The sequence below is a fragment of the Pezoporus flaviventris genome, unplaced genomic scaffold, assembly GCF_033815535.1.
Source record: "Pezoporus flaviventris isolate CSIRO_AGI_PZ_B2104156 unplaced genomic scaffold, CSIRO_AGI_Pfla_v1 ptg000059l, whole genome shotgun sequence".
Lineage (NCBI taxonomy): Eukaryota > Metazoa > Chordata > Aves > Psittaciformes > Psittacidae > Pezoporus > Pezoporus flaviventris.
Window position 1 is genome coordinate 1,721,555 of NW_026892607.1, and position 22,461 is coordinate 1,744,015.

The 22,461-nt window shown below is 46.7% G+C and overlaps 2 protein-coding genes across 4 annotated transcripts in view; both read left to right on the forward strand.

Annotated features, from left to right (window-relative positions):
* LEPR (leptin receptor) overlaps positions 1-11,001 on the forward strand; it is a 63,433-nt gene extending 52,432 nt beyond the window's left edge. For 2 of the 3 annotated variants that reach the window (XM_061469685.1, XM_061469684.1), the window contains exons 14-19: positions 125-341; positions 1,693-1,875; positions 2,435-2,530; positions 2,809-2,911; positions 3,233-3,308; positions 8,257-11,001. In XM_061469685.1, the coding sequence (XP_061325669.1) occupies positions 125-341; positions 1,693-1,875; positions 2,435-2,530; positions 2,809-2,911; positions 3,233-3,308; positions 8,257-9,084 (1,503 nt within the window). In that variant the 3' untranslated portion in view covers positions 9,085-11,001. The remainder of the gene's footprint in view (positions 1-124; positions 342-1,692; positions 1,876-2,434; positions 2,531-2,808; positions 2,912-3,232; positions 3,309-8,256) is intronic. The other variant, XM_061469686.1, reaches the window with a different exon arrangement.
* Positions 1-22,461, forward strand: part of LEPROT (leptin receptor overlapping transcript) — a 95,354-nt gene that overhangs the window by 53,627 nt on the left and 19,266 nt on the right. The window lies entirely within an intron of this gene.

A 22,461-nucleotide genomic window follows, 5' to 3' on the forward strand; every position in this document is an offset into this window, starting at 1 on the left:
CAGCCTATAGAATATCTTTACTGGATCATGTTTTCTTAACATTGGAATGGTGCCTTCTGCCCAAATAACATTTGCTTTTGAAATCAAAGGCTGGGAGATTAATTCATGCCAATATTTGCTGCAGCCACTGATGAAGAGTCACTCCCTGTGCAGCGTGAGCCGCTACGTTATACAGCATCAGACATCAGGAAACACCACATGGTCAGAGTATGTTGACAATGGCACTACCTGTTCATTTCCATGGACTGAGCACACGCACACCATTACTGTTCTGGCCATGAATTCAGTTGGAGTTTCTTCAGTTAATTTTAATTTAACTCTATCCCAGCAAATGAGCACAGGTAAGAAACACCTATTAGTGACCATTTTGAGATGTGGAAAATGCTGGGAATTGTTGTGATGCTTTTGGACAAAGCTATCTTTATAATCAAATTCCCTTTCTTAGGATAAAAAATGTTCTGTGATGGTACATTCAGCTGTATATGGGAAACAGCTTCTGCATCTCACCAACAGAGCTAGTTGAAAAATGAGATTTCCATTGCATGAAAACCTTAACGACCTTTGGGTTGGGAAAAGAGTTGTCTGTTACTTTCCACTAGCAGAATCTAAAGTAATTAATCAAAGAATAAGAAATTCTTACTGTAGAACTCATCTTTCATCTACTTTGTCTTAGGAACACCCAACATTCCTGCTAGGGAATGTTTGGTTGTTTCCAAAATGATACATGGTCTTGTTTCTCCAGCTGCTCACCTGAGGGGCTGCCAGAGTACATTGTTTGAGAGGTTTGGCTTTACTTCCTAAGCAGCCTCTCATTGATTCAGCTGCTTAATTGATTCACTCTGCTTTACTAATGAAATAAAGCCTGTTGCATTGAAATACTTCCATTGTGTAACATTCACGTGCAAATATATGCTGTGGGAAACATCACTGCAGCCTATTTAGAAACTTTTCTGCTGTAATGCTATTTTAAAAGCATTATTGTGGATAAATTCTTTCTGATATTGTGTGTAAATGTGCTCTGGAAACCCTGTGGCTGGTAGCATGTCATGGGAAGCCTTTGTCCAACTGGATTGTTACCTTGGTGTATTGCTTAGCCTCAGTAGGATTTACCTTACAGGGCTCCCAGTGTGTTCTTTACTATTTAAATGTTGACAGTTCAGTACATGTTGATAGGTTTTTTTGTGAAGGACTTATAGTTACGGAAGTGCACGTGAGAATCAGGATGTTTGTTTGATGTCTGGTAAGAAACTTGATCTGTTTAATGTTCAGGACTAGTTGGTGTGAACCAAGCTGTGCTGGCTCAAAGAGAAATATGCTTGCTTATGTGAACTAGAGACCTGGCTTTATTTTATAGAAGACAATTAAACAAGTAAATGATAAATGAACAGGGTGCCCAGAGAAGCTGTGGCTGCCCCATCCCTGGCAGTGTTCAAGGCCAGGTTGGACACAGGGCTTGGAGCAAGCTGCTCTAGTGGAAGGGGTCCCTGCCCATGGCAGGGGTTGGAGCTGGGTGAGCTCTAAGGTCCCTTCAGCCCAAACCGGTCTGGGATTCTATGATACTATGTTCATTTGCTCAAACCATAGCAGTCACCCATATGCATGTAGTTTGCAGTAAACACCTCTCCTGCTTAACCCATCGTCATCTCGCTTCTGCTCACATTACTCATGGCTGGTTTCTCTTTGCCCTGTCAGTGAGTGTTGTGCGGTCCCTCAGCGCTTACCCAGTGAACAGCACTTGTGTGATTCTGATCTGGACGCTCTCCCCTCAAATATACGTGGTAACGTCTTTTATTATTGAGTGGAAGAACCTTAACAAAGAAGAGGAGATGAAATGGGTGCGAGTTCCTCCAAATATCAGTAAATATTACATTTATGGTGAGTGTGCGCTGGGAAGTAGAATATATTGTGTTAATATGGAGCAGCAAGATGGGACATTACTGAGCTCTGGGATTCCTTTTCCCCCTCTCTGTTCCTGATTTATGATAAGGACTAGTGGAGCGATTCCTAATCATCATTAGAGCACCGACTGTAAAGGATTGACTGCTGCATTTGTTATCAGATTAACAAAGACTGAAGCTCAGGAGCATGTTCATTTTTTGGCAATACAAAAAAAATCAGCTCTGGAATATTGAATACAGCAGCTAATAGCTAAGTTAATGTGTTCATTCCATTTGCATTTTGGCTTTAATCTTAACATTTATTACAATAGCTCCGTACAGGTGTTAATTCCATGACAGCATAATGCCAGATTGTCCTGTATAGATTAATGGGTTTAATCTTCTGATATTAAAATATGTATCTATAAAAGACAGCTTTCATTATTCCCCTCTCTGTGCTTATCTGAGCTCTGATATGTGACCAGAGCACCTGTGGTGGTGATTGTTTAAAAGTAGAATAATAGTTGTGATTCAGAAGGTTGATTTCCTCTTTCCAGACCACTTTATCCTGATCGAGAAGTACCAGTTCAGCCTGTATCCTGTGTTTGCTGGAGGAGTTGGCAAACCCAGAGCAACAGATCAGTTTACCAAAGGTGACTGACAGGATCTTTCTCCCTGTTGTTTATGAAATAGGAGCTTGTAAAAGTAACATTTAAATGCAGGAGAAGTCTGTATCTTACCAGAAAAACATGTCAGATTTATTTATATTTGTGTATATATATATATATAGTCAGTTTAATTATATTTGTAATTATAATTGTAATATAGCTGTGTGTAATTATAGTTGTAACTATGGACAGTGATTTAGATGCAAACTACTTGTACACAAACTATTTGACTGCATTATTAACTGAATCCCTTTAATTTCCAGCTGGATATGAAAATGAGAACAATGCCAACCTCTATGTGGTTCTGCCAATAGTCATTTCAACCTCAGGTTTGTTGCTTGGAGCACTGCTGGTTTCACACCAAAGGTGGGTTGTTCATTGTCATCTCAGAAGAAGGTGATGCAGCTTAGGGGATGCCTCAGTGCTGAACTGGTGGGCAGGATATTTCTGGGGAAAGCTAGGGATTATTTATGCATATTTTTGATGTACTGTACCGAAAGGCAGGGGACTGTGGAATACAGCACCCAGAATTGAGTGCGGTCCTGTTACCTTGTGAAAATGTCATTGCCACAGTGCTCTGGATAAATAAAACTGCATGGATTCCTTTTCTGACACAGCAGAGGGGAATGAGAGCAGTACAGAGAGTATGAGACCAGTACCAACTCCAGGACTTACCTCATGTTTCAGAATGAAGAAGCTGTTTTGGGAAGATGTTCCAAACCCCAAGAACTGCTCCTGGGCACAAGGAGTTAATTTTCAGAAGGTGTGTATTCCCTTAGTGATGTCTCTTCCCCCACCCCACTGCTCTGACTGCTCTTGGGTAGACCAGACCCTGCCTGAGCTACTGAATGAAGCCACTTGAGCCTCTGAAGTTACCAGTGCAGCACTTCTCTTGGTGTAGAGAGCTGACATGTAGGACCAGGCCAGGACCAAAGACTGACATCTCTTCTGAGTGTAGCTGGTGTTTAAATTTCAGGGCAATCAGTAAATCAGTTGCAGAATCCCATGGATGTAGTGCTTGTGCACCTTAGCAAGTGCCACAAGTGTATCAAAGGCCAGATGCTTTGCTGGGATAAACAGCCTGTGATTTGGGTGCTGTGGTGGGTTGTAGAGTCTTCATGTAGGCTTAGCAGTAGACTAAGCTTCTCATGGACCCAGCATCCAACATCAGGCAATCACTGAGATAATAATCCAAATTCAGACCTGTTATTTCTAAAAGAGCATCTAATGGCAGAAGATTTTTCAGGTATTTAATTTGCATTCCCCAATGAAGGTTTCTTTTTCTCATCTTTTATTTCATAGCACGATTTGGGTTGGAAGGGACTTTAAAGCTGACCCAGCTCCAACCCCTGCCACGGGCAGGGACCCCTTCTACTGGAGCAGCTTGCTCCAAGCCCCTGTGTCCAACCTGGCCTTGAACACTGCCAGGGATGGGGCAGCCACAGCTTCTCTGGGCACCCTGTGCCAGCGCCTCAGCACCCTCACAGGGAAGAGCTTCTGCCTAAGAGCTCATCTCAGTCTCCCCTCTGGCAGCTTAAAGCCATTCCCCTTGGCCTGTCCCTACATCCCTTGTCCCAAGCCCCTCTCCAGCTTTCCTGCAGCCCCTTCAGGCACTGGAGCTGCTCTCAGGTCTCCCCTTCAGGAGCCTTCTCTTCTCCAGGCTGACCCAGCCCAGCTCTCTCAGCCTTTCATTTCACTTAAACAGAGAATGGGCATTCTTTAAGTCTGATCATGATCAGTGCCTGCTGAACCACTGGGCCAGCTTCCAGGCTTTCTATACAAAACTGTTAGAAGACTGTTAGATTTCTGTTCAGCAGACAGGAAGCACAGATGCAGCACTGAGTTGTTTAAATACAATGAGTCCTGGAAGTAACTTGGTCAAAAATCTAAAATGCCCTTGAAATAATCAGGAGCAAAACCAAGCCCCAGTTTGTCACTTGCACAGGCAGAAGCAGTGACTTTGGATTTGGTGGTTTTAACTTTTCTTTGCTGCTCTGCAGACTGGCAAAGGGCTGAATCCTCTCAAGCCCTGGTTCTCAGAAGGAGTTGGGAGAGCCCAGCCCTTCCTAGGATGCAGCCCAGGAAGCAGAGACATCAGATTGGTTTGGAATTCATCCAGCTTGAGTGCAAGATCTGCCCAGTTACAGCTCCCAACTCCACTCAAAAGTAGTTTCTTGTTCTAACTGAGTGTTTGTTCTAATCGAGAGCCAGCTTGGGAGTTTCCACTGACTCCAGGCACATCAAAGTGATCAAATCTCTATTCACACAAGTACTTCATTGTCCCATTATGGTCTTTTGAGCTTTTTGTATGCATTTGGGCGCAGCAGCAACTCAGAGAATGCGGAAACTGGGTGTGTTTTGTGCCTTACTGAGCTTTTTATTTGCTTGCATTTTCCTGGAAATACCAATGTGCATGTTATTTATACAGCTTGTTCATTTGCTGTCATTTAAACATGAAGCCACCCCAGTGCAGGTGCATGAGTAATCTCTAACATTCTGTCTGTTCTTGGAAAAGAGGTCAGAAATCCTCAAGGAAGATGTGATTTTGGTGGAGGTGGAAGGGGTCTATGAATAGATCTTAATTGCAGGGGTATGAGTAGCACCAGCACAACTGTATTTGTCTGATCTTCATCTATAGCAAAAGGAGTTCATGACAATCCTCATTGTCCCCACCTGCAGAGGGGCATGAAGTTTGCATGTTGGATTTAGCACCTTGGAAATGATTCTCCTCACTGGTTGAGCTGAAGTAAGGGTATTAAAGTTGATGACGTTCTAACTGGAATGGGAGGGTGAAGCTGACACCCTGGGGATCCCGCTCTGTATCCATATGCCTGGCCCCATAATTCATGGGGAAAAAATGATGGAAGATGAAAGGAAGTGAAGTTTGACATGCTTTTAAACAGCTTGTGCAGTAGGATGCATGCCTCTTCCATGCCTTGTACTAACTCCACTGGGAAATGTTAACTGCACTCAAAGCACAGGGCCTGTCCTCAGGTTGGCATCTCCAAGGCTGGCACATGTTCTTTGAAACCATGTTTTTGGAGCCAAATCCTGCCTTTTTGTATGTGTGGATGGAATTTCCTGGACAAAAAGCAGTGTACAGCTCACATGTGATATTTTTCTTTAGTTGTGATAAGCACTGATTACATAAATAGCCTCTATACCAATGCTGGGAACTTCTGATGTCATTCTGAAGGCATTTGATGTGAAACTCCTGTCTTATCCTGATACACAGCCATATTAAATCATCTGATCATTACTTTGTATATTCAGTATCTCACATTTGGTACTCCAGAACTGCATTTATAGACTATTTTATCCTGATTGTATTGCTCACAGCAGCAAGATGGTGTTTAAGGTCCCTTCCAACCCAAACCATTCCACGAATCTATGAATCCTTACCTAAACCAGGCAGGTCTTGCATCTAGACTCCGTCATGCAAGCCTTTACATGTACGCATAATGTCAAAAATCATGAAAATTCCTCTTCTCTGCTCAATAAAATAGTAATGTTTTAGTCTCCTGTAATGGTGGAGAAATGATTTAAACACAACTACAGGTATTATTTTACAGGGAAATTAATACTAAACTTGCAAAGACTTATGTGTATCTAAATTATCCTCCTGTGTCCATCAGCTAATCTGCAATGTGTGGAGTTAAATGTATGGGAAAGTCCAGATCTGGCCATGGCAGAATTAGGCCAGTAGCATATTTTGATTTATCTGTGTTTAGCAGCTGGAGTGCAAAGTAATTCTGACCTGAACCCAGCTCAGGCTTCCAGCTCAGAGGTAGCCTGGGGCTTCTGAGACAAATACAGCTTAAACCCTAGAGTGAGCAGGAGAGCAAAATACAGCCTTCTTTGACATTCCTGGTTTGGTTGGATCTCGTTTCATCTGCTGGGCAAAGTTTGGGAGCTGGTGACCCAAGACTGACTTTTCCAAAGTATGGAGCTATTTTGCCTGTTGTTTAACACAGTCGGTGTCCAGATTATATTGCACGTGCTTCTGCTGTGGAAATCCAGCACTGTTCTCCCAGTTCACTAAGTAATTGTGAGATGAGAGAGTTCTGCATCTTCTCAGGACATTGGAATATGTGTTATACTGGATTAAATACCTGACATGTTTTAATAAGGGATGTGACATGTTTTAAGAAGAGATGGTGGCCTTTGCCAAGCAGCACATCTGCCTCTGAATGGAATGTATTTAATCCCTGCAGGCAATATTATCTATCTTTGTGTTTTCTGTGCATTTGTAAGAGCAGATACTAGTGCTGGTGTGAGGGAGCACACAGGTTTTGGAAGGAATATAAACCATCTCTGTTGAAGATAAACTGGATGCTGCTTGTAGAAGGGCAGGTCTGTTGGAAGGAAATGTGGGGGTTTGGTTGGTAAAAAAGCTTCCTTTTAACCTGCCCGAGGGGAGACTGAGATGAGCTCTTAGGCAGAAGCTCTTCCCTGTGAGGGTGCTGAGGTGCTGGCACAGGGTGCCCAGAGAAGCTGTGGCTGCCCCATCCCTGGCAGTGTTCAAGGCCAGGTTGGACACAGGGGCTTGGAGCAAGCTGCTCTAGTGGAAGGTGTCCCTGCCTGTGGCAGGGGTTGGAGCTGGAGGAGCTTTAAGGTCCCTTCAGCCCAAGCCAGTCTGGGATTCTGTGATTCCTGTTTATGTGTGTCTCCCATTTGAATGTGTCATTGGGGGCAGTCAGTATACACTGGTTGGCTGTGGTTGTGTTAGTGTCAATGCAAAGCAACCCTGAGAGAGAAGATCACTTTCACCAGACCAGACCAGTTACGATCATTACAGCCTGGTGTATACAGATAGTAGCAGCCTACACCTTATTTCAGTAGCCTGATAACGTTATATGCAGTTACTGACATTGTTTTGAAGAGGAGGAGAGATTCCAGTGCACAGATTGGTTTCAGTGTAGGAAGATGATGGACTTGTGAGCAGCAAGTACCAGAGCAGTTAGATACCAGCTTTGCCAAATGAGGGCATAGGTGCTACCAATAGCTAGTCTAGACTAAAGCTAGGAGAGGCAGTATAGACTCTTCTGTAATTGCAGACTAGTTAACGTATTTTGACATGTTTCTAGTTGTTTTGGCAGCTTTCCTGCTGTAGAACATGGTTTGCTGATACACACAGAAACTGTTTCTATCTATTTGGTTTGCCTTGAATTCATTAGCAAATACAGGGTTTTCAAGTGAATTCTCCTCTGTAGCTAGGAGACCCACTTCATGCTGTTGTATATTTTACGTGCATATATACTAGGTAGTAGTAAAGCCTATGTTTCTCCAAAATAATGGTGTGTTTCTCTTTGTGCAGTTCAAACCTACCACTCCTGTTCTGATGAGAATGCTCTAAAAATGCTATAGAAAGGCTGAATTTGACCCCAAATATATAATCCTAGCAGGGAAAGTTCCTTTAGTTGACATGTAAATGATGAAGTCTATGGGTTATACAACCTAAATAGGAAACCAGGGATGTTTAAGGGTACACTTAATACAGGGTAAGCAGAACACTTGCTTTGCAGCACTTGACACACCAACAGCTTCTCATGTCTTTGTCTTGTCCTTGGTCTTTACTTACACACAGACACAGAGGATTTTCAGCAATGTACTCATACTAAAGCTATGGGGGGGGGTTGTCTGTGATTCTTAATATCAGTAGCTTAATCGTGAACTAAGACTGAGCATTAAAATCTTCTCTTCTCTTCTAGCCTGAAACTTTTGAGCATCTCTTCATCAAGCACCCCGAAGCAATGTCATTCGAGCCTCTTCTTCTGGAACCAGCAATAGTGCTGGAAGACATCAGTGTCACTGAAGTCTTGAAGAAGGAAGATTCTCAAGACTTTTTAGTCATTGATTCCATGTTTGCAACACCACAAGACTCTGCACATGACTCTGCTTGCTCCAGCAGCCACTTCCATAGTAGCAGCTTCTCTGAGAGCTCCCACGATGGCCAAAGCAGTGCAGAACTGACAGGGGAGTCTGATATTAAATACGCTACTGTCCTCAGTAGCTCCAGATTAAGTGGGCTTTATGAACACAAAGTGAGGCCAAGAAGTTGCTTTGATAGATGCCTCTTAGCTGAAGACTCCTCAGCTACAGGCTCCTTCTCAAGCAGCCCCTGGGTGGTGAGAAACGGGGCATTTCTGGTACTCCCCGATGCTCCCATCAGGCAGCCCAAGACTCTCTCCCTGTCCCTCGTCTCTTCAGAGGGATTTTCAGAGCCTTCAGATCATGATGATGCTTTCCCAGATGGAGACAGCCCTGAGCAGAGCTTGTGTTACCTGGGAATAACGTCACTGGGAAAAAGGGAGAATGATGTTTTCTTAACGGACAGCTCCGGAGTGCTGTGTCAGTTGCATGCAGTGGATCTGCTCCAGGATGGGGGGGTTCTGCAGCACACACCACCTCATTTAAATGCCTTTATCCAAAGCAGCCTTCAGTACAAAGTCATCATGCCATACATGCCACAGTTCCAGATGACTGCAGCCAAGGTGCAGGAGAGCACGGAGAAGACCTCTGAAGTCACCACACCATAACTTGATGCACTTAATGGTGTTTTAGGTGTTGGTATGTTCTCCTGTTTTCCCTTTGCTGACTGGTTGCAGGAGTTCTCCTGATTTGAAGCTGGGTAACTGGTTCTGGATTTGAGTGCCAGGGTTTTAGCAGGAAGAAGTTCCATTTCTTCACCTATTTTTCAAGTGGGGGGCCTTGCTTTTGGGATTTGTTTGTGTTCGGACGAGCCTCTGGTGCCATAATCTCTGTGTCAATGCCTGTCAGGTGTATGTGCGAGCACTCCAGTGAAGAGCTGCACTTGGAACTGGACTCAGTGCCATGGACATTCAGTTGAAAGGACTGGATGTGATCCCAACGGACTGTGTTTTCCATAGCAAAGTGTGTCTGTTGGCAGCACAGATACACACACACACACACACACACATTTCTTCTCTCCTCAAACATCGCAGCAAACTGTCCTGAAAGAGCTTGTTCTTGGTTTAGGGTTTGCTTTGGGACCTCAAGGGCAAGACAGGAAGGAGTGAGCTAACATGGAGGTTGAAATATGTACATGTGAGGTGTTTTTTTGGGGGGGGGAAAGCTGGAATGAGTCATTTCCCTGGGAATGATTTGTGACACTGAGTGCAACAGGGTGAGTTGACCTGGATGCGGTGCAGACTCCAGGCTACGATACACTTAAGCTGGTGGGAAATGGATGCACTGTACAAATACCAAACATAATTGTTAGGCTTTTTTTCCTCCCAGATCCTGATGTATTTATTGCTGAGCTGACATCTGGGTTAAACAGAGCTTGTGAATACACAAATGGTCCCCATGAAAAAGCAGTGGGAACACTGTGTTTCAGGTGCTGGAAGGGAGGCCCTGATCCAGGACAGCTAACCCTGTTACAAGGGTCTCTTTTAAAGTGAATTGAAAATACTCATCATCAGCAGCAAAGAGCATCTTAAGGTCAGAGGAAAGAATCAAAACTCTTGTGGCTGCCTTAATTGTGGGGTGTTATCCAGGTACAACCATGTACTTGGAAGTAAAATGTCCATGTTCTTGTTGTTGAGCATGGGATTCTAGTACAAATGGTACTGCTGCCAAACTAACATCATTTCCAACCCCCTTTCCTAAGAGCCTGCGGTGGCACAGGCAGTGGTTTGATCCTGTTTTGATCTGTGTTGAGCTGTTCTGCCTGCGTGGACTTGGAGACATCACTTTGCCTTCACAAACCCTGTGCTGCTCAGCTGGAAAGCTTCAGGTGGGAGGAAAACCGCATCTTGCATCTGAGCTGTATTTTCTGGGATGAGCAGGTAAAGAAACTACACTTGTTGGAAAGCCAAGCGTATCTTTTTCTATTTGATAGTAAATATTTTTGTAGACATTCCAAAGAGCTATTTTGAGGAGCTAAGAGAGATGAATATATTCTGTATTCCAAAGCTAAATTCATGGAAAACTCACATAGGTACTTAAACCCAAAAGGGCAAACCCCAGCAATGATAGTACATGGTAGGAGAGGTGTGGAAACACTGAGTATTAGCAGTAAGAGATCCTAAGGAGCAGAAGGGACCACAGCACGTGTGTGTCTGCACTTTGGAGTTAAGCTGAGCTTTACCAAAGCCCCCACAGCTTTTTCTTACTGAATGTGACACAGATCCAATGTACTTGTTCCGGAGCTGTTGTGTGGGATTAAAACCTGTTTTGTGTGAGTGACCAGACACCGTTGTCACTTGAAAATGGGCTTGGAGGCTGCAGGGACAAACCAGAAGGTTCCTGCAGAGTCCCAGCAGCAAAGCCGTGATCAGCACCCAGGTGAATGCTGAACTTGGAACTCACGTCAGAACAGAACTCCCTCCTGCTGGCATGTGAACGTGACATGATGCAACCTCTGCGGTCCCATGATTCCCCTGGGAATGGGCTCGGGTGCTGGATTCTGCCTCTCCTGATGGTTTGTCCACCAGATCCAGCATTCCCTGAAGGAGGGGGGGGGGGGGGGGGGGGGCTGGTGAAGCTTGGCTGCCCCCACACTGTGCCAGCTAATGCCACATGGGATCGCTTGTGGTGTGACCAAATTTGGGGTGGAAGACCTGGATCTCTGCACATCAGCCTTCTCCTCTTGCTAGCCTGGGGTGCGGAGTAATGGGAACCACTGAAACATGGTTGTGTGAGAGCTGGAGACTGGAAGAATAAATGTGGGGTTCACCATCAGGTTTGAGCTTTCTTTAATTGCAGTGTCCAGAAAAGATACTTGGTTGTGTTTGAAGAACATCAATCTCCAGGAAATTAAAAGCTCACATTGATTTTACCATATCAAATCCTTATCCAGTGCCTCTGTGAGGACAGGAGGACCATGAACCACAGGAATGATCAGAACCAGGGAAGGCTTTCCTGGAGAAGAGGCAGGAGTTCATTGCTCCCCCATCATGAAGGACTCTGACATGCCTCTGATCTAATGGGAGAAGAGTGTTCCCAGCCTTGGCGTTCCTCAGCTGTGCTGGAGGGTTCTGTATTAACAAAGCAGTGCAGAATGTCTCCCTTAGGGAAGCGGGTGGATATCCAGCTATTCCCACCTCTGGAAGCCTGGCCTGTCCTCCTGGGTGCTTCTGCCATCTCACTGTGAGGCTTTCATGGCCAGTGCCAGTGGTGCTCCTTAGAAACACTGATTGACCTGGTATTTACAAAACCCCTGCTGTCCATGTAAGAAATACTGCAAATGTTACCTGATCCCTTGTGCTTCAGCAAACCCAGAAGGTTTTAAGTGTAATTACTGTGGAATCAAGCAATCTAATCCCTTGTGTAGTTGTGCCTTTCCTGAAGCAGACTCCAGGCTGTATCCGCAGTCCCAGTGTCTGACAGTGCAGGTGAACCCGGTCCTGACCGCAGGGAGGGCAGGATGCAGCTGTGTGCGTTTGTTCAATAAGCACTTCCTGGAGCAGGCTTCCAGTGTGGCGTTTGCATTCCTGTGGGATGGACTCTCAGTCTGCTCCTTCCCTCTCTCTGCTCTTGTAGAAAGCCAAAACCTGCATATCCTGAATCCGCCATCCGCTGCTGCCTGCCCTTTCCCAGGCTCCAATTACAGCTGCAGCTCCTGTGGGCAGTGTCTGCCTTTGGGAAAGGGAATGAAGAGCTGCGGTGAGTTACCACATGCCTTCCTCACGTATTCTAACCCTCAGCTTCGGGTCATTCCCTTGTTTAACAAAGCCAAGTAGTTCCCACGTCATGTTGGATAACTGTGGTTCATTCCATGTTCACAGCAGCCTCCTTTTGCTGGGCAGCTGATACATGTGATTTACACAGGAGCAGAACCACATTTGCTTATTCCTGGGTGCAGGGATGGTGCCTGGGCAGAGGCATTCTGTAAAGTGGTGTTGGAGGGTGGCTTTCCCTGTCTGGTGCTCCACTGCATGCAAGGGGCTGGAGCAGTGTGTGCCTGGCCAGTGCTGAGCTGCTGGCCTGTGTTCAGGATTGGATTGGAGCTGATGGATACTCAAAACCCAGTTCCCCCTCTATGTACTGGAGACACACTCCATCCATGGCAGCGGAGTTCTGCTTGTGGAAGTAGTTTGAGTGTTGTTTTTTAAGGGTAGATATGTCATTCTGAAGAGCACAGGAGCTCTAAATGCTGCACAGCAATCACACCTGCAGCACAACCCCTTCTCAGGCACAGCTACAGGAACACAGACTGGTTTGGGTTGGAAGGGACCTTAAAGCTCATCCAGTTTCAACCCCAGAGCAGAGCTGCTCCAGCCCTCACAGCATCTCCATGGCCTCCTCTGGACGGCTGCGTTCCCAAAGCCTCAGTGGCAGGGTTGTGGCTCTCCCAGCAGAGCACTGCACTGCTGGCACACAGCTCTAGGAGCACCAACAGCACCCACAAGAACAACTCCCCTTCCGTAAGAGCCAAACTGGAAAGGGCAGCACCTTCAGGGCTGGAATCCCGCTTGGGTTTGGCAGGTGTCCTTCTGTTCACTAATTATGCTAAACAAAGGCAAAGTGAATTGTCTGTGTGAGGCTCTAATTAGAACCCATCAGGAGCTGCTTATGCAAGAGCTGTCATCAGCAATGCAGGGAGAGGCACTGAGAAGCTCTCTTCAGGAGAGCTGAAAGTCACTCTTGATGGCTTAGGAAATAACGCGGTGTCCTGCTGCTGGGGAATGAATGGGAAAACAGATGATGAAGAGAGATGAAGGGAAGGAGACCCTGGGGGGGGCTTTTCATGTCGATGGAAAGCCGTGGACAGGGAGGTCTCTGGGCTGTGTGGAGCCTGCGTGTGATAAAGGTCACACCTCTCTTTGTAGCCTGGCTGTAATTAAGCGTCTTGTCCTGCCTTTCCTGTCACCAGCAAGGTGCAGCACCTCTTTACATGGCCCTGGATGGGTCCATCCTGATGGCAAATGAAGCCCTTCTCCTATCGCCCAAAATGACTTTAAAACCATCTATTTATGCCTTCAAACGTGAGCACAGCACTGAGGACTGGCACCAACCAACCAGCCTTCTGCTCCTACTTGTAGAGAGAAGCTCAGCATTGAAACCAGCAGCTTGTCACAAGCCTCTGGTGTGATGGGAAGCAGAATGGGTGTAATGGGAAAGCCACGAACAGCCTCGCTGCTAATTCTCCCAAATCAAAGCTGGCAGTGCTGGGAGCCGCAGGCTCTGGCTTGCAACCTGTGCTGGAAGGAAACACTTGGAGCCTTATTTCAAGCTTCAGATGATGATTAAAGATCTGGGCCAGAAGAGCCTGGCACCGACATAATTATTTAGTCTTCTGCCTGCCTAATGTCAGAAGGGAGCTGCAGAACCTGATGCTGTTTTGCTGGAACAGCTTGCCATCCCTCTGCTTTGGTGGTGGGCCATGAAAACACCAGCTGAGGAGCTGCTCCTCCCCATGCGGGGGCCTGGGGGTTTCTTTTTGGTTTCAATCTGTGGGGTTTGAGAATAGGCTCTGAAAAGACATCATTTTATTAGCTCCTTATAACTGTGGGTCCCCTTTGCTCTTTCTCTGATCAGTGGGAATGACCCATCAGTGTGTGCTTGAGCCCAGAACCCCTCTGTGTGCTGGGCTGCACCCCCAGCAGCCCCTCTGCTGTGCTCTGGGGAGACCCCCCCCTGCAGCCCTGATCCAGCTCGGGGGCAGCAGCACAAGAGGGACGTGGAGCTGTTGGAGCGAGGCCAGAGGAGGCCATGGAGATGCTGCGAGGGCTGGAGCAGCTCTGCTCTGGAGCCAGGCTGAGAGAGCTGGGCTGGGGCAGCCTGGAGAAGAGAAGGCTCCTGAAGGGGAGACCTGAGAGCAGCTCCAGTGCCTGAAGGGGCTGCAGGAAAGCTGGAGAGGGCAAACCCCCATGGCAGGGGGCTGGAACTGGATGAGCTGTAAGGTCCCTTTCAACACAAACCAATCTGGGATTCTATGACATTATAACCCTACAGATCACGTAGCTGCCTCCTTCAGCCAGTGACAGACCAGGAGCTGCTGCTCAGGGTTGCTCATGGGGCTGACACAGAGCAATGTCCTCAGGGAAGGTGTTTGGGCTTCAACAGCCACCACCACTGTGCAAACGCTGTATGTCCACAGCCCTGCTGTCAGTGGCTGTGGCCTGCTGAGGATGTTTGCGCATGAGATGCAGCTTCCTTGGTCTGCACTCTGCTGTCGTGGGTTTCTCTGTGTGTGTGAAAGCAGAGGCAATGACAATAAAGGAGATGAGAAGGAGTGAAGAAAACTGCCTTGTAAAGCACATTGTAAGAGATAGGACTGGGTGCTGCACGCAGCTCTGAGCCAGCCGGAGGACACGGCTCACAGCAGACAGCTACAACTGCTCTGTGCCCTATTTACCAAGTATAGTGACCTGGAAAAGGAAAAGCAGAAGGTTGACTCAAATCAGAGAAAGACTGTGATTCCTAAGGGGAATGATGTCATGAGCCAAGATGAGCAACTGGGAAGGGGAATGAGAAGCATGGGAGTGCTACAGGCCAGCATGGAGGGAACGTTCCTCATGTGCTGAATTTGTCTCAGGGAAAGCACTACATTGTACAGATCTGTTGTAGCCCTTAGGCAGTTTGGAGCATCCATTCTGCTCAGAACACATGCAGAGCCAAAGGGAAGAAGTGTGAAGTAGCAGGGACCTGTCATCCAGATGCCTGATGGACTTCCAAGAGGGATTTCACAGGCCAGTTCACAGGCATTCATCTAGACTCAGACTTGAAGACTGAGACTGGGAAAGGGAGGCTGAAGTGTGGAAGAAGCTCCCATTCCCTCCCGTGCAGCAGTGCAAAAGGTAGGTGGGTGAGTGCTGTACCTGCCTCCTGCTCCTGGCACAGTAACCCTGCTGTAGTTCTCCTTGTTTTTCCTGGTGGGAAAAGAGAGTAAATCCCTTTGCAATGTGAGAAGTGGAGAGCCCTGACCAGCCTCACCTGGGCCATGCCCCCACAGGCCCTGCCCAGGGGCTCTATTTAAGTTCAGCCTTCCTGTGGGTTGTGCTGGTCTGTGTTTGTGCTTCTATCATAGCTTTACATGGTCCCTTTTGATCCCAGGCTCTGGGCTGGCTTCAGCTCAGGTCTCTCTCATTGATTGCCAGGCAGGTCCATAGCACTGGGATGTGTCTCCTCCAGTTACTGCCATTGGAGCTGATCCAGGGAAAGCATTACTGTCCCCAGCACCCTGGGATGGAGGCTTGGAAGTCTGCCTGGAGGAACGGTGAGGTCTGTGTTAGGACAAAACAGGCATAAATCTCATACAGGGCAATAGCTGGTGGGGTTTTTTAGCTCTCTTGGTGATCTTCCCTAAGCAGCTATAAGGAAATGGTGTGCAGACTAAATCATTTGGGTGAGCATATATCCAGCTTGGGTGGGTGATTTGGAAGTATCCTGACAGGAATAGTATTGTGTGAACAGAATCATGGAACAGCAGAGGTGGGGAGGGACTTCTGGACACTGTTTAGTCCAACCCCATGCTCAAAGCAGGGTCAGCAAGGGCAGGCTGCCCAGGGCTGTGTCCAGTTGGGATCTGATACCTGAATAAGGTATCATAATGGAGAATGGGTGGTGCAGGAATCATCACTTGGGATTTCCACAATGGATGTGGGAAGCAAAAGGCGATTTGAGAGAATGGGTTGAATCTTCACAGAAATCTGTGGTTGTAGCTATTTGTTGAGGGTAAATGATGTTAAACCTGTGTTTCATCGCAGTGCTGAGCCTTCAGTATTTGTTTCAAAGTAAACCTGTTTTTCTATTCCATGTAAAATGTTGATGTTTAATTAAACGAAGTGGCTTGATTCCTGGCACTTTGAAACTCTTATTCTTCATCTGTTAGGAAATGCTGGGTTTTGTGATGTCAGGACTTCATTTCTTGTATCTGTTTCGTGTATGACTTGTGATCAGATCAGTTTATCCGATGGGACTTTGGCTGGTTCCCCCATCAGATAACTACAGGGCCCTTCCAGCCTCAGCTCTTATGCAAGCAAAGAGCTGAAAAACATTGTTAGTGGCTGTATTTTCACAGGATTCATCCACATGGAGCCGCCAGGCCAGGCCTCCCTCCCACAGCTCTGTAAACTGGGCTGGATGCATCAGCACTGGGTTTCAGGCTGCGCGCCAGCGAGTGCTCGCTGTGAGGATGGGAGCTATTCAGAGCCTGTTTCCCTGCGTGCCAGCTCTGCCCTTGAGCTCCGTTTCCCTCTCTGACCCTCGCAGGGGTTGGGATGCTCATGAGGGGTTCTGTGCAGTGAATCAGTTCCGTGTCTGGCAGCCCTGTCAGCCGGTACTGGGTGGTTGAGGGGGAGGAAGAGGAGGGAAGCGCCTGCACGGAGCAGCGTGCGAGAGCTGCAGCGCTCCAAGTGACAGACGCGTCCTCCCTTCTCTGTGCTCTGCCTGGAAAAAACCCTGCTTTGTCCTGCTCTCCCTGCTAAAACCAATTCCAAACAGGGCGCAAAATCCACCTTCCTGCTGGGATTTTTCCATTTATTTTACAGCTGTCCCAGGGCTCAGAATTCCCCGGTTCCCTAAAGCCGATAGAGGAAAGCAGGAGTCTGCGTCATCTCAACCTCACCTCCCTGCAAGTGCTGCAATGTTACTTCTGCACTGAAATACTCTTGTCTTTAAGAAGAAATGTTCTGGTTTTCAAACTTATTCCAGAAGGAGAACTCATCCACAGAGTAATCCCCATTGGCTTTATGCTGTGACAAAGCCTTTCATGCCACCACTGCTTCCCACCTCCTGGAGTCCGGACCACTGCAGGCTATACCTGCATGCTGGGTTAGAAATGAGAAATTCCCGTGTTAAGAAGCCCATTGTATTTTAGAGGGATTTAAAATGAACAAGCTTCAGGTGTTTGGTTTTCCTGCTCTTTTCATATGGAAAACCAGCTGATCTTTTCTCTGCGTGGTGGGGCTGTCTGGATTGCTGGATTTCTCTCTCTATGTGCCTGACTTAGGAATCGATAGCAGTCTTGTCATCCACTTGTGAGGAAAAGGACTTACTAACAGCCTCCCAATGAACTTCTGAAGGGATGGGAAGTGTCTCCTTCACAGCACAGCTCACTGTTCCATGCATTTATCCCAACCAGGTTTCTAATACTACCAGGATGCTAAGGAGGGATGAAATGCCTGCCCTGCACCTTGTCCCTCCTGCTCAGTCTGCCTTCCCTCAGCTCTTGAAAGCAACAATTCTTCTCCTGCTGGTGTTAAATGTGGTGGGTGAATTGCATTGCCTGATGCCAGGAGCACAGAAGCATCTGTTATACCCCACTTAATTCCCCTCTATTTGATATATATGAGCTGCTTCAGCTGCAGTGGAAGGACAGAGGGAGCACAAGCACTCATTAATCCTGGACAATGAATTAATTCATTGATCTCAGAGTATTCAGGGCATTTATTTCCTCCCTGGTTTCCATATTGTTCTGTTCATCTCCCGGCAGCCTGCAGCCTCCCATCAGTTTTCCCCTGAATTCCTTTCTCTGGTACCAAGGCCTTTATGGAAGGGGAAGAAGATGACAAAGCTGTTTGGGATTCATGAACCAAAGGCACGGAGGAAGGAAGACAATGATGTGGGAGGCACTGGCCACCTTCTCTGCTTGAATGCCAAGAAAACTCCTCTAAAAGAGAAATTCTGGAGGGGGGACAAAGGGGGAACAAAGCCAGAGGATTGTGTGAAATACCACAAAACAGGAACCAGCTTCCCAGTGGAAGCTCTGGGACTGTGCTGCCTGCTGGGGAGTGCTGGAGGGCACAGGAACCCCAGGATCTGGGAAACCTTCCTGCCTGTGATGTCCTTCATGGTGGATCCTCAACTGGTCAACCAGCAAAGAAGAGATGGGAGAGAAGTCATTTCCCCTTAGAGACAGAACCATTTTCCTCTTTCTTGGCAGTGGAGTAAGGACTGCGTTCCCCTTCACTTCCCCTTATTTTTAGCATCCCTAATGCCAGCCATCCTCATTCAAAACACATTTGCTTTTACTCCCTCTTTAGTTTAATGGGAAACACATCTTCTTCTTACTGTTTTGACAGTACCTCACTAAAGCCATTTATTCTATTCTGTACAAGCTCTCCTACCACATTTATCACCAAAATATGAGTGCATTAAGCAGAATGAGTAACATCTGCCAGGTTAGTGTTTTTCTGTCTCCTTAGGGAAAAAATATGGATGCAATAGTGTCCTATTTTGGTAAGAGGGACTTTCCCCCACCTTTTTACATGCACATTGCTCTGTTTCTTTACAGTAGAGAAAGCAAAGCCCAAGAAATGTACAGTTCACATGGAGCAATAATTGGTGACACATTATTAATGGTATCTACTTCTTGGTTCATTCCATATCCTTGGATTTGATCCTCAGACAGTTTTACTTTCTGGCCTCAAAGCTCCACCATCCAGCAGTAATGGAGGTGTTGGCAATACTCAGCATCTTACTGAGCAGCTTTTTGGCTATGGTGGGTTTGTAGCACAGAGGATTAGGTCGGTGAGGACCCTGCACTTGGTTTTGTTTTATGGGGAACTTGAGTCCAGGATGGTTCCTGGAGCTGCTGGGGTGATGCTCTACAATGTCCTGGGTACCAGCTGGAGTTTCTGATGTGCCCTGAGCTTCCTTCCCAGCATGTTCTCATGTGCCCTTCCTTCCTTCCTTCTCAGCTGAGAGGGGATGAAGGCCTGAAGAACCGCAGTCACACACCAGCATGGGACAGAAATGGTAAGAAGGCAATTTTCCATGCTGGAAATTTCTATCCTTTTCCATCCTTTTCCAAGGATGGAAAGCATTACTCAGACTGGTAAATGAGAGCTCAGTGTCAACAGTGCACCCAGAAATGCCCCTGAGTTACTGCATTAGTGCATTACTGACCATCCGTGCATCATCTCTGCATTGTTGGCACCTAAGTGTTCACCAGCTTTCTGTCCACTGATGAGGATGTGACCTTGTAAGGGGAAGGTCCAGCAGTGGAGGAAGACAGCCCCATTTCAGTGAAATGGATGTTCCCTTTCAGAAAGCACCCAAAGCCACATAGTGTATTATCCTGCCACTTCCTGTATGGAAGGCTGTGGGATCCCAGGATTAAAAGTTTAAGTGTGGAGTGACTCTGGAGAATGAGAACAGATGCCTCTCCTACCTTCTGAGAGGAGGAGCCCAATTCATCACTACCAGTAAAACAACTTCATCTCCGTGCCTTGGCCTAAATATGTGCTAAGCTGTGATGGATATCAGCTTTGGAGAGATGTGCTTGGAGATGGCCTTTGGGCAGCTTCTCTGTGGCCTCACAGGAATGAGGAGGTTTGGCCATGAACTGGCTAAGCTGATGTGGCACAAGTGGGAGTACAAGGTTTGCCTGGGTATTGCATGTTTGAGAGTTAGAGATGACAACAGCACTAATTAAACAGCATTGGTGAGTGTAAGTCACAACCTCATCACAGGGCTGGCAGATATCAGTCACATTCAGGGGAATTCAGTCCTTTTGGATGGTTAGAGCTTGCTGATAGTGAAAAGTTTGTGCTCATGGTTGGTATTTGGTAAATATTGGTCCAGCAGTGTAAGAGCAGGAAGCTTTGCAGCTTACAGTGTTCAGTTCTAGTGCAGATCGCGAGTGCTTTGGGTCGGTGGAACATAATGCCATGGATGACTTCTTGAAGTTGACTTGGCAGATTCAGTGGAGGAAGATAAGAATAACACAGCCTGGGATACGATCACAGGATGAGCTTGAAGGAGTTTCTTCATCTCATCCTCCCTCTATCAGCCTTTGCTACCAGTATTTGAGTTTCCAATAGGATGTCAGAGGGCTGTGAGGAGAGGAGGATCATTTGAGGCTACTGCTGCAGCAAGCTACCACACAGCAGTAACAACCAGGTCCTCCTGTCAGGGTGAAGCACTTCTGTCTGTTGTTAGCCTTTGGAACCTCCTCAGTGTTTGTGAATAGTTGGCTGTATCAGGATTACTGCCATTCCTTATGGCCAGGGAGTTAAAAGATAGTATGTGCTCCCTGAGGGCTGGGGGGGACTAAGAGCAAGATGTTAATGTTCCTGGCCTTGTAGCCTAGAAGATAAGGGTTTCCTGCCATAACTGTGTGGTGCTTATAGTTAAGAAACAGCTCTGCAAAAGGCTTCACACGCAACAACTGAGGATTTGTCAGCCTAAGCCACAGAGATTTAATCTAGAATCCAGAGAAGAGCTGCTGAACCTAACAAGCTGAGCATCCTTGTACATCAGATTTCTTACACGACTCTCTGACCAAGGCAGCACTCGTGGCAGAAGGGGATCACCTTGCTTCTACGCACTGCTCCTTCATGCTTCTGAAACGCTACAAATGGTTTTGCAGCCCGAATTTTGGGAAAGGGATTGGCATGTTTAGAGAGGCCTAGAAAAATTGTAAAAATGTGTAAAGAGAGAAGAAAATGCCATGTATAATCAATGTGGAGAGCTTGATCTACTTGGCTTATCAAACAGTGGATTAAGCAGTGACTTTATTAGCATGTCAAATACTCCAAGTGTTTGGTTTAGCAGGGGAAGGTGTAAGAACCGCTGCTTGAAAGCTGAGGTCAGACAAGTTCAAATTGGAGTGTTAAGTATATGTTTTACTGCTGGCAGTGAGCAACCAGAGGAGGAACATTCTGCTAAGTGGTGCTTCCTCTGTCCTACCTCCTCACCCAGGCTGGGAGACTTTGGGAGAGAGGCTTTAGTCAGACACACAGGGCTGAGCAGCAGGAAACTGGTGAAATTAAAGGCCTATGAAGTTCAGGTCAGACTAGGACTGGTGCTGGTCCAGCTTGCCTCTTCTTGAGGCAATTGGGACCCATGTGCCTTATTGCTTCCCAAAAGCACATCCTTCACATGACAAAACTGAAGGTGTCCTCTACCCAAGGGTGAGGCTTGGGGCAGGACTGGTCTGTGTCCATCCTTGTCAGTGTATGGGGCTGTGAGCCACCCCAGTGCATTCAGACCTACAGTGTCACCCTGAGCAGGGTTGCAGAGGCTCACAGCCCCATCGCAAGGAGGGCGCCTGCAGACACTGCCACACAGGCTGCTTTGGCTGCTGCTGCTTTGCACCAGGTTGAACCATCCCCGGAGAGCTGCTCAGTAAAGATAAGGCACTAAGTTACCTTCTTCTGCAGGACTGGATGCGCTCCCAGGCGCAAAAGCCTTGCTGGTTGCTCTGCAAGGTGAGAGCTCCTCTTCCTGCCCAATCTCAGCCTCTGGTGCCTTGCTTTAGTGTGAGATGACAAAGTTCAGCCCTGTAACCAAACATAAGCATAGTTCCACATCCAACCATGACATTGGTAAAAGGTATTCAAGCTAGTGGTGCAAATCTTTCTATTTTTGGGACTTTGGGATAGGCTAGTATGTGTCTGGAGAGGTCTTTTGCTGGCAAAGGAAAGGATGAGGCGGTAAGTTATAACAATGCAAAACATTGGAGAGACTCTTTTCAGCTGCTTTAACAACTCTGGCACTACAGCACCATGTATCCATGGAGGCTGCTTTTCTTCTTTGCAGTATGAAGTAATGAAGGCAATACAGTATATACCCACATCGCCATTTGAATTACAACTCTTAGCAGCCTGACACTTGCTTTACACTACATGCACAGAGATAAATTTGCCCTTATTTGAGAGAAGGGAAAATTATAATTTATTCATAATTAGTTTTCTATTTTGTGTATGCAAAAGGAAACTTCTCTATATTACAGAACTCCATCAAGCAGTTATCAGCTCTTAGCTTTACCACAACGTAACTGAACAGCTCTACAGCCTTTTCTCCCCTCTCTTTATGATTATATGGTACAAAACTTTCATTCAATATTGTTCCCTTACACTGCACTGCATAAAGAGTGGTTTATCCGGATCTGGGATGGTCCGTACTGGGGGCCGGTGGGATACTAGGCTATGGGGTGGTACTTGGGCGAAGTTACAACACAGCAGCCTTGTGTTCGGTTTTCAGAGGCTGTAGTCATTCAT